The following is a 12,488-nucleotide window of genomic DNA, read 5'->3' on the forward strand; positions in this document are numbered from 1 at the left end:
TTTAGTCTAGAATTTAGTTTAGAATTTTAGATTCAAATCACTCCTTGGCAAGGCATGTTACTCTTAAAAGAGAAGCTGCAGGTAATCCTATCCTATTTCTAGCTGCTGAAACAAATGCTGTTGTTTTGCCATGTGTAGATCTGAAAGCCCATGAAAAAAGTCTTTGTTTTGCAGTACTTGTTTTCTGTGCTTTTTTAGTTTTCTGTTTCCTTTAGCAGGAGACATACCTTGCATAGTTTTTTGAACATTTTCTGCTTCATCAGCTGCCTCAGCAAACTTCTCTTTCTGAAAAAAGAGATAAAAATCTAAAGTAAGGCTTGGTAACGACAGTATAATTCAACCATTGAATTTATATTAAGTATTCTTCACGTACAAAATAGATCAATCTTCACTTCTATCATAAATGGATTTGAAGGTTTTGAATTACAGTTTAGCACAGATATATTCAGCAACATAACGTAAGCTTTTAAAAATTTCCCCCCCCTCTTGTTTGGAAGCGCGTCTCTGAACTTTCAAAGAAACTTCTTCAACAGCTGGCATCGCAATACAATTGCAGCCACACAGTTTAACGTGGGAGACATGGTTTCTGGGCCTCTCAATTTAAGAAGCTATCCATGCTGCTCAAAGGCTGTAGCGGACATCTGCAGCCCTGTGATCAATCTCATATAAGCGTTTTCCGGCTTTACCAGCACAAAGAGGTGCTAGACTGTGAAGAAAAGGTAGGATATTGAAGAAGATAAGTGAGATTCTTCAATCAACTTCAAATATTTACTATGTCCATGGAAAAGATGTTAGGACAAGGACACTAAAACCTAAGAAGTATGTCTTTGTTTCTAACACTGGGGTAGTTTCACAGGAGAAACCCACCCAACTACAATTACAAACAATTCAATTTGCAAAAGAAGAAATTAGGTGAAAAAGTCTGTCTTCAAAACCCATTTGCAACTCACACCTACAGCAAGCCTTAATTCATACAACAGCTATAATACTAAATGGCCACATGTTCCTTAACGAGTAGTCTAATTTTATGCTGCATGCTGCTTTTGACCTGGCTTAATGCTTTATCTCAAATCTGTAACAGGTGAGTTCTATTTGGGCAAAACATCTGACAACCCAGAAGTTAAGTGCAATGCTCTTCTCATTCTGAGATTAGATCCTATTAGCAATGAGACCTTGCATTCCTTTCTTGAGTAAAAGCACCTTTGAAAGACTTTGTTCAATTAGGAAGAGTCAGAATTGGTCCTCAGATTTCAATTACGTTCTTGCCATGAAATCCAAACTCCAAAGGATAAAGTCAAAATTTTTGAGTATTACTCACCAAGACGTGAAGCTCCTTTTCCAAAGAATCTTTAACTTGATTAACTGCACTCAAGTTTTTCTCAAGGTCAAGAAGCTTTTGCTCTTTGCCCTGCAGTTCTTTGGCCAGACTACTAGCCTAACGAAGATGATTAAATGGAGTAAAATAAAATTACAAACATGAATGAAAAAATAAGGAAATTAAAAGTTGAATCTGAAGGAAATAACTACAATGTTAAAACCACAGTAAGATGACAAATAAAAAAACAAAAACTGAAGGAAAAAAACATGATGTGTTAATTGAATGAAGTTGATCTCCACTGATGACTACATCACGGTAGTTATTTCTTCTGGGATATGTTTGAAATAATAATTTAGTTATCTTAGAATAATGGTGGAAATATTTAATTGCAGACATTTTGAAGTATATTCAAACATTTCCAAGTGTACTTATGACATCAACTGAATTAGTATTAATGGTTCTTTATTGACTTTCTTTTGTTAACTGATGCATTTAGCATTTATGCTTCAACTGGCTACTCCGACCAATACACACACAAGGGATATAATTTTTCTCTGTACCACACCTAGGGGTGGTGCAGAAACCCAATGTGAGTTCTAAAAATTGGGCCAAACATCCATGGAAATCTAGTATTTTGGCACCATCTGTGAACAGTTTAGGAAAGCTGCTTCCAGTTACTTTCCCACAACTTTTACAATTAGAGCTCTATCTTGTCAGGTCATGCATAGAGGTTTGTTTGGCGGGGGGCGAGGGGGAAGAGGGTCCAAAATTGAAGTCTTAACACTTTTATTCCTAGCTGCAGTAGCAGAATAACTTTGGGGTGCTGAATGCCATACTATTCAACTCAGAGAGACATATCATCCAAACACAAGAAAAAGCATGGTAAGATACATTACATTGCAGTTAGCACTTCAAAAAGCTGTGAAAAGGTGTCTGACACCACCACTGTATACCCTCATCTTAAAGGAGATCCTGATGGAACGTTTCATTTCTTTAAAGTATTCTCTTGCCTCTTTTACCATCCTATTTGCTAAGAGGATATGCAGTGAAGGTACTGATTCTCTCAGTATTCACTTCTCTAGATAGACTACCAGGAGTACAACAGACTTTCTCTGAAACCCAGTATAATCAGAGGAAAAGTCTTCCCATTGATCCCTATGTCACATTATCTGCATATTTTTTACCACCAAAAGTTAAAAACTTGTATATTAAGATGTGTGGATTTTCCTCTCCAATACACAAATGAATGACTGTTCATAACAAAGCTTTCAGCAGAGGCACACATAAGCCTGCAGCAAAGGAGGACAGAAAAAAATTTTTTTTTGTGCCAAGCAGTGTGAACTGAGGACTGTGTAAGAATACTAATTTTTTTTTCTTTTAAAAGAGGTCTGACCCACTTAACACTTTCTCTAAACCTCCTCAGATGGTACTAAGATACATATCTAATAAAACTATATTTTTCCTCTGTGATGAGTTTGCTATAGCAGATTAAAACAGTACAAATGTAAAATAAAAACAAAGTAAAACTAAAAGATGGATGTTGATACAAACCTTGCCACTTCCATCAACCTTTTCAGTCTCTAAATTCTTTATCTGTTTCTCAGCTGCCTCAAGCTGCTTGCTAAGTTTCTGGATTTCCAATTTACCTTCAGAACTGGCTTTTTCAAGTGCAGCAAGGTCCAAAAGCTTTTCTTCAGCAGCTTTGATCTGTGGTGTAAGACTATCAATAACCTTGGTTTGTTCATTGCACTTGGCTTGCAGTACCTCTAGCTCCTTTACCTTTATTTCAGCTTCCTGTAATTTGTTTAAAGCGTCTTCCATTTCTACTAGATGTTGATCTTCCACACTTTCCAGTTTGGTCTTCAGGCTTTCCAGGTTTTGCTCTTTCTCCTCTGTAACTGCCAACAGCTTTGCTTTCAGTGCTTCAATCTCTTTTAAATAATGAGATTTTTCATTTTCCTGCTTCAGTTTTAAATTGGACATTTCACTTTCATAGTCTAACTTAATTTTCTCCATCTGAGTCTTCAACTCTGCAAACTCTGCTGTCTGAGCCCCCACACCTTTGCTGAAAGAAACTTTTAGTTCTTCCATTGCTTGTTGATGGGAGGCAATTGCAGACTCCAGTTTTGATTTCCATAGCTCTATTACATCTGAATTTTCCTTGTTGGCATGATCAAGCTTGGATTTCAAGGACTCATTTTCTTTTGCCATTCTCTCATTTGAAGCTGAAAGTGATTTGATCTCCTTCTGCAGAGCTTCTTCACTAATTCCAAACTTCTCTTTCAGTGAATTCATCTCATTCTGATGTTCCTTACTAACTGCTGCCATTTTTTCTTGTAAGGAACTTATTTCTTGTAACAATGACAGAGAAGTGTCCACATCATCAATGGGCTTACTAGACTCTAACCTCCCTCGAAGCTCAGCTACTTCTTTCACACGCAATGCTAGATCTCTTTCTAGTTCCATGATGCGAGACTTTTCTGATACTGTGGCCACCTATAATTAACAGCATTTTGAGAAAAAAATAATTATAATACAATACAATAATTATAATACATACAGACACTAAGAGCTCAGTGAAAAGAAATCACCTGTCACTGCAAACTGACCTCATTGCTATATTCTTACCAACTTTTTAGATTATAAAACTTTTGAGTTTCACTGTCAACTCCTATTTCTATGGAAATGCTAAGAGAAACCTTAAATAAAGTAAATACTGCCTTTACTTGGAAGGCAGCAAAACAAGACCAACTGTTGTTTCATTTATTTATAAATTATTCCTTAAAAAAAGTAAAAGTGTCAACATCTTTGTATTACATGCACATTATGTTCTCTTTGAAGACGGAATTTATTTAAATTGCTTTTTTGAAGTTATTGAGAAATAACGACTTGTTAAGCAAAAGCTTACACATTACACTTATGTATACTGTCGATGTTTAACAAAATGCTTCTCAAAACCATTTAAACGCAGGCTAAAAAAGAAAGGAGAACTCTCAGGTTTGTATTTGTTGAAATAATTGCTTCCAAATTCATCTCAGGCTAGCTACGAGACTGCCAGAGAAAATACAAGCACATTTTCAGCCCACAAATTCTATGAAACTCCTCCTATATCTACTCCATTGTTATCTCTGAAAAGCGTCCTCATTATCCAAGCTTTTCACCAACTGTTAAAGAAATCTAGGGTACGCACACAAAGCCACAATCGCTTTTAATTAGAAAGTCACTGTTTCAGCCTCCTTATTTTACCAACAGCCTGAAAAAGATATTACTTACCTGCAACTGCTCTTTAAAATGTATTTCTTATATTTGCTTGGTTTTACAATATTCGTCCCTACCCAATCCTCAAAAACAGCCGCTTGCGTGTTTCTGTGAATATGTATTTGTTTTCAAGAAGGCCATCAACTGTATATACTATGATACACACTCGAAGTTCTTCCCTAGCTAAAAAGAGCTAACATTCTTCAGCCCCTAATTAAGTAGCTGGAATAGACAAGGAAACATAGGAAATATTATCTAGAGTGAGAAGTGGATAACCTCATTGCTGTTGTGCAATGACCTACTAAAACAAGCAACATTTTGTATAAATATGTAAGTCACAATTTTGAATATGATATTATCAATTGTCATTGTAGCGGCTGTATAACTACCAACTGTTATCTGACTCTACCACAATAGAAATTAGGTAAGCGAATAAAACTCTTACCCTCTCTCAAAGGAATGCTTACTTTGAAAAAAGGGAAATGGTAAAAAATTTTATGATCCTTCAGAAAAAGAGCCGATTCACAAGCAAAGAAGTATAACATTTCTTTCAGTTGAATCCTGTGCTTTAAAAGTCTTAAAAACTCATGATGATTTTCTGCTTTGTTTGGAAAAAGATAATATTAACTCTCTTCTTCTAACATAAAGAAACAATGCATTAACTACAGGAAGTCTGCACCTTGTAATGCAAAGAAGTTGTCAAAATGAGAAAGAAGTGGAATAAAATTCATGGCTTCACTATATCAAGGGATCTTAAGGGATTTAGATTACAAAATGTACTGCACAGAACAGGTATTAGTGGCTTATTTCCATTGCATTGCTTTGTCTGATTCATTGTCTCTAGAAGTAGACTTACAGATTTTCAGTAAACATCCTGACAGCCAAGCCTGAAGGGCGCAGAATTAATTATCTATTACACTACCTATTCCTGGATGCTTCCCATCTCTGGCTATTGGATTCCACATACCGGAAACAATCAACAAAGGCATCTTAAAGGGTGTGTGCTTACACATAAAGAATTTAGAATAAAGGGCACTTATAAGCAATGGTGTTCCATTAGCTATAACCTAAATTCCTTTTACATAACTGGACCTGACAGAAGGAAATGGAGCTATCAATTTCTGGTACAACATAACCAAAAAATTATTGGGATCATTTTGTTGTTCCTGTTGAGATGTCCAGTAACACCAAGGAAATAGTACATTCAACACATATGATTGTTAGCAAATTCTTCCTAGAGCTGAAAGTTCCTTCCTTCCATCTTCTCTTTAATAACTCCAAATAATTTGGCTGGATGTCAACACGACCCACATTTGTCTGTGAGCAATTTGCTTATGCAGAACAAAGTTATCTTATTTGCACAATGAAGCAATCATCCTCTTCTCCCAAAGTCAGAGATTCCATATCAGCATTAGGATCCCTGATAACAAGCCCCCAGCTGCTGGACTGTGAGTAAATTAAATTTCCTTACCATATGATAAAAGCATTTCAATATTGTATTTCAAATGCAATAGAGTTGCAGAAGATGTTAAAATAAAGCACCTTTTACAATTCTTTTACTATTTTGCTTCATCACCTTCAATATAAAGGACAAGCATGAGCCAGGATATCCCTTTTCTCCCCTTTCTGTCTAGTTTCCAAGAGCTAAGTACAGCAGTACTTTGATTTCATGAGTAACAGCAAAGGTCCGTCTAATAAGCCACCCCAAACCAAAATTAACTCTCTAGAGAATCCTTACAAGAGAAAGCTACTGACATGTTACATCAGCTAATCAGCAGTCAGCTAACTAATAGGGTCAAGACAGAAGCCGCACAGAGCAAATTAACAGGATTAAGCAATAGCACCCTAGATATTACCTATAACCTTACATGTTTGTTTTATTCACTCTTCTCCGATCTTAACTTCCAAAGAAACATAGATACATAACGCACCATTACAGCGCAACGGTCTTTGCTAAAAGACTTTTAAGTGTTGAAACACTGAAGTCAACCAAATCACTCCCACGGGCTTTGTTTCAAACAAAGTTGAACAGGGCTAGCACCTTTCTAGCAAGAACAATCTTTAGCAGTCTCTAGAAAGGCACCAAAATGCATAGAAATGAACATCTGCTGAACCTCTGTGTTTGGACAATACATCTCTAATAATTTTTTGCCAGGGTAACTGTATTACTAACGTTACTGGGATGTCCATGAACAGATCATGTGATGGGCAGCTAAAAAAGAACGAGAAAGCCACTGGAAACCATGGTTCAGCAAAGCAAGTGATACAGCCCCTTCTTAAGGCCTCAGAAACCAAATACAGTCCTGAAACACTAAATTTGTGTTAAAAATATAGATCTTGCTGCATAAAGATGGGAATCTTTCTTCCTTCAGACATAATGAACTTTGATACTTCTAAAAATGAATCACTGTGCACTCCTTTAGATCAATTCACAGTCCCATTTGCTACTTTTCACCTGTATTGAAGTGTTATTTTTGCCTTTTGAAATCATCTTACCTGAATTCTTCTGAAGAAATGCACATACATATATACACACACACATTCTACTGAAGCTCAAAATTAATGCTAACTTTAGAAGTGTTCCAGCTACATCTATAGCATGCACTGATCACTGAAGAAGCAAGTAGCTCTTCTGGCATGTTTTACACCCAGCAGACAGTGTCATCAGAAATCCTCCAACACACAAATGAGTCTTGTTTAAATAGTGAAAACCATTACCCTAGTGTCTTCTAACTCCCTCTGGAGTTTGTCAGCTTTGGTCTTTTCAAAGAGCAGGCTCTGTTCAAGCTCCTTAATGCGGGCATGCTCCAGTTTGGTCTGCGTCTGTTAGTAAAAAGGGAAAGGAAGAGAACACAACGGTGCCACCATCACATGCCAGCACAAGAGGAGGTAGCCACATGCAGGCCGTGCTGCCAGAATCTTCTACCAATGATGAGCAGAGAAGATGCAATGGATAAAATGAACAGGGAAATGCTATGGATGGATGAGAAAGATGGACTGAAAGTGTAAAATGACTGACATGGAAAAAAATAAAAACCCACAAACAAGAAGAAATATGAACAAAAAAGTTTCATGCAGCCAAGTAGAAGTTATTTATCAGTACATGAAGTTTTCAGCACAAATTAGAATAGTTATGGAAAAAAAATATACACATCTGTCCTAACAGGATGATTTGTCCCTTTTCTCGTCATCCCACTAATGTTTTTTTTCCCCTCAATAGAATGGGCTTATAATTTTTAATGACTTAACTATGAACCAGGGATGAAAATTCAACGCTGAAACTCATGTGATGACTCACAACCAATCTTTTACAGTAGTAGCTGCATCTCAAGTCTCAACCATAAAAATCCTTTCAGCCATGTCCTTGGAACATCAAGCTTCATTTGTCACTAGGATATGAATTATTTGAATAAAAATAAAGAACCTGGTTGCCTATAACTGCAGAACCCTAACTGTTCCCCCTTCTCCTCCAGAATGAAAACAAGCAACAAGCAAGATTCTCCAAAGGCAGGCAAACAAGTGAATCAGTCTGGTTGCTCTATAATTACCGATGTCTAATTACGTTCAACCAGGTGTGGAAGTAACAAATTTTAAGATCTTTGTAATTCTAAGAGGCACTGTTTTCCTAAGGAGAAGTAGGAAGCACATGAAACTAAGCAACCAGATACTTCCTATCTTTTGCTTAAAAAAGGGGTCGAATTTTTAGCAAGAACGCAGAATATCAGTAAGCTTGATACCCAGGCTCCCAGATACTCCCAGAGGCCTGGCAAGACAGCTTGAAGTTGGAGAGATGCAGGAAAAGTTCAGCAGTTAGTCCAAACCTCACTAGCACCTCTGAGATGAGGAAAAGAAAAAAGAAAAAAAAAAAAAGAAAAAAGACAAGACAAGAAGAGAAAAGAAAAAAGGAAAAAGGAATATGCAGAGTTAAGAACTAGGTGTCACACTTACTTCTGAAATGCAAAGATCTGAATATTGTGTCAATCTTGAGAGGTCAACGTAATTTAAAAGTAACAATCCAAATTAAAAAGATTATAGAAGTCTACTGTCGTTTCACATTATCTTTTCCAGAAAGGGCAGCTTTTCAGGGCTTACCCACATCAAGAGTAAGAGATCTCCAGAAAGAGAACAAAGTCCTGCCTGGTTAGGCTGAAATGCATTTATTAGCCCATGAAGTTGCATGCATCTCTCTTGATAAAAGTTCTTCAACAGTTTAGCTGTAGCAGTTTCTTTGCAATAGAACAGAGTAAAAAGTTAGAAAAGCTCAGAACCCTGTGAACTATTCTTAATAAGAGAGAGTCCTGCAACGTGAAAAGCTACTGAAAAGCCATTGAACACTGGATCGAAAGAATCCAAAAGGATGAAAGTTGCATGAATGATACCAAAGCCACATTGCTGCCAAGCCCACAGTGAAGCAGCATGTGCACAGCTGGCAGGACACTGCTGCTTCTCTGGTCTTTGTAATAGGATAGTTTGAAGTCCCTGTAGAACTGTTATTTATAAAGAGTGACGAGCTGATTAGGACTGCCTCCAAACCAGCCACAGCAGTTAAAAAATAATAATAATAATCCTGCACGGTCTCTGCAGTGCAAGTGAGAGGGGGATGAATCTCCTGTTTTCCTCCAATCACGATATTCCATTCTGACAGCATCAAGTTATCTTCTTTCCCAAAAGCATGCGGACATCTGGTGCTGTTCCAGAGTCGTCATGGAAGATCTTCAGAGTATATTGGATGCAGGAGAGGAAACTATTAGAATTTAGGCTATTATATTTTACCTCAAGCAGCCTTTGACAACTGAATTAAATACTCTGAGGGAAACAAAATTTTCAAACTTTGGTGCTTTTAAAAAAGTGGGTATAATTCAGTCCCCTCTCAGACTGGTTAGTATTACTTCTGATCCACAAAAAAAATTCTAAATCCTAAAAGTGTTTAAAATTAAAGATTTTGAATAGTCATACCTTCCTCACTTCATTTCCTTAAAAGGATCTATTAAAAACCAACAAACCCAAAACCTGATACTCACAGAATTCTCTTTACATCACTTTGCGAAATATGCTATCTTAAGACTTTTTATACTACATAAACAACAAAATGCTATTAACCATTAATTTTTATAGACGTTGCTTTAATACTGCAAAAATTAGAAATATCAGCACCGATTACTGACATTTTTAAACCTCATCTCCTACGTATTGCAAATAAAAATGAATTCTACCAAAAATAGACACAGAAGCTAAAAGAAAAACTCCAGAGATAACGATCTTTGCTGGCCACTCTTTTCACCATGTAAGAGATGGGGGAATTATCCTTTAAACAAGTCCCATTCCCACAAGGCAAATTCACTGCAAAATTTTGAATTACTCAGCTTTCTTTCCTGATCGTCTAAAGAATAAGCTCCTCCTTGAGGAAACCCAGAGCACAATAAATCAACGAGAGCAGAGTACTGTAAAAAGTAGTAAAGAATTTGATTGTAAACTTCAACTTCAGTGGAAAAGAAAAACAAAAAACAATAAGGAAGTATCTTCCCTTTCTCCAAAATATCACAGTTAGATGAAGAGCGATAGGGAAATGGGACAAGCCTCACATTGGCTTGAACCCTAAAGGATTCCACTAAATTCAGACATCAGAGAGCAGTCATCAACCGTTTCCAGCATTTACGTATTCTAGTTACTCTTTCACTTCAGAACAAACGTACAGGTCGGTTCTCCGTCAATCTGTGAAATTGTGCTGAAGCCATAAATGCTGATAATCAGTTCTAGGATAGGGGCAAGATGACATTCAGTCCCTTCATGCTCAGATAATCACAGAACATGACTCAGATTATGAAACATTCGTTCTGAAACTAAGTGATCACCCATTTCTCTCCTTTAGAGAGTGAAGATGTCCATTTATGGAAAAATTAGAATAGGGAAATCAGGAGTAGAGATAGGATTAAACAAGGAGTGCACAAAACAAGAGAAAGGAAGGGCACATGCAGATTTACTTCTAACACACCGTGAGCCTGATTTGGAAGAATAGAGGAGACCCAGATCGCTGAAGTAGCTTCGCAAAAGGAACACCTAAGAATGCACAGCAGGAAACCAGTTTTAGTCTTGAGAACTTTCTATCTTGGCTGGAGATGCAGCAGAGGAGGCAGCCTGTGACAAATTTTCCTGAATCTAACCAAAAAGAGAGGGCTTTTGAATTCCATTTATTCTGAGCTACAGAAGTGACAGGGCTGTTTTAATTTCTCGTAAAGCAATTTCTGTTAACCAGTAACATACCTTTTTCTTACATAATTCAAGGAGAAGCTACATTAAGATATAATAAAAAACAAGATAGTTTGGCTCACTAACTCTTAAGATTTTTTTAAAATCATCTCTCCATTTAGCGTTTCATGGCAAAAAACAGGAATAAGGGGATGTGGGGAACATTGCCTTTTTTTTTTTTTAAACTCAAGAGAAAAATAAATCAGTCACTGCAAACTGCATCTATTGAACAGCAGTAGGAGCTCATAGGAAAGCATGCAGGATTTTGTGGGAAAAGCAAACTAAAATCCTACATATAAGAAAGACTTCAAGACAGTCATTTTCTACAAGCTCCTATACTCTTCAATTAGTTGCAAAGCTTTTGACACTAAAGAATTCTTACGATGACACATTTGCCCTCTCTTCAGTTAATGGGGATTATAATGTTTAGTCATTACACACATTCTTTTTGATAAATGTTGTAATTGCTCTGAAAGCAACATGCACACAAATACTAGAGTCAATGTTTCAATAACAGATTATGCAGTTAGTGAATAAGTATAAGCATTTTCTGCACACAATCTGTTAACATAAGATGTCTCTGCACATTTAAGTGCCCTCTTACATTTTCTGGATCTTCCGAAATCTGCCTCTTTCGCTATCAGTAAAATTAAAAAACAAAAACAAAAATATTTCACCTGCACGCTTAGTACTATCATTCCAACACAAACAACAGGACACATTTCATTATCTGGAATTCAGTTTAAACTCTAAGTTATGTAGCTTGACAAACCAGAGTCTTTAAGATGGTTTGCCATGATTATTGACTAGTTTAACAAAAAATAAAAAACTAAGACTTGCATGGACTAAACAATAGAAAGAACATTCTATGAAGAGTCTAGATAGGTATTTTTAAATGAATGAAAGACTAAAATAAAAGAAATGTTATATGAAATGAATTATTTTCATAAGGCTAGCACTTTCAATCATTAAGGCTCCACAGGGTCACAGGTCAGTTAAATTTGTACTCTTTGTGCTGTGCAAGAAGCTCTAGTATTTTTCAAATTAAACAAGAATAGAGAAGACTAGCTAAAAAGTACCTTGCTTTTTATTGGTATGAAAACTGGCAGCGTTCATATAGTCAAAAATAATTATTCATCGATTCTATTTTCTAATCTGTGTAATAGCATATTGCATTTTAGTCCCACGTTATCTTCCTACTGTTTGTCTAGCTATAAATAAATTGCAGACAGTAATTGCTGTTTAGATTTTGTGTAAAATTTAACTCATGACAGAACGCTTTGTTAATCAGTTTTCCCTAAGGAAAGCACAGGGATTATTAAAAAAAAAAAAACTGATTCAAGACAAATGGAACTAGTATTCAATATTCACTTCAAAGACACAAATATTAATTGTCAGTCTTATAACTTCAAAATGATTTTTTGTATTTGATTACTTTTAAGCAATTTCAGAAATATTAGTAAGATATAATACAAAACAATATAAAACAGCAAAAAGTAGAATTTCACTATGAGTTAAGTTAATTACTCTAAACAACCAAAGCCATTACACAGTAGAACCCTTGCTAAAGAGTGTAACTGAATTAAGGGTGCAATCCTGTTCAGCTTACTCAAGGACTGCAGAACTAGGAATTACTATCATGTGCTTTGCATACTCCTGAACCAGT

The 12,488-nt window shown here is 36.2% G+C and overlaps 1 protein-coding gene across 12 annotated transcripts in view; it reads right to left on the bottom strand.

The window, feature by feature from the left end:
* CLIP1 (CAP-Gly domain containing linker protein 1) overlaps positions 1-12,488 on the bottom strand; it is a 77,834-nt gene that overhangs the window by 28,119 nt on the left and 37,227 nt on the right. For 5 of the 12 annotated variants that reach the window (XM_068911720.1, XM_068911718.1, XM_068911719.1 and 2 more), the window contains exons 9-13: positions 11,427-11,459; positions 7,295-7,399; positions 2,870-3,814; positions 1,319-1,435; positions 228-285 (exon numbers count right to left, since the gene is read on the bottom strand). In XM_068911720.1, the coding sequence (XP_068767821.1) occupies positions 228-285; positions 1,319-1,435; positions 2,870-3,814; positions 7,295-7,399; positions 11,427-11,459 (1,258 nt within the window). The remainder of the gene's footprint in view (positions 1-227; positions 286-1,318; positions 1,436-2,869; positions 3,815-7,294; positions 7,400-11,426; positions 11,460-12,488) is intronic. The other 7 variants (XM_068911723.1, XM_068911721.1, XM_068911722.1 and 4 more) reach the window with 3 other exon arrangements.

The sequence above is a fragment of the Struthio camelus genome, chromosome 17, assembly GCF_040807025.1.
Source record: "Struthio camelus isolate bStrCam1 chromosome 17, bStrCam1.hap1, whole genome shotgun sequence".
Classification (NCBI taxonomy): domain Eukaryota; kingdom Metazoa; phylum Chordata; class Aves; order Struthioniformes; family Struthionidae; genus Struthio; species Struthio camelus.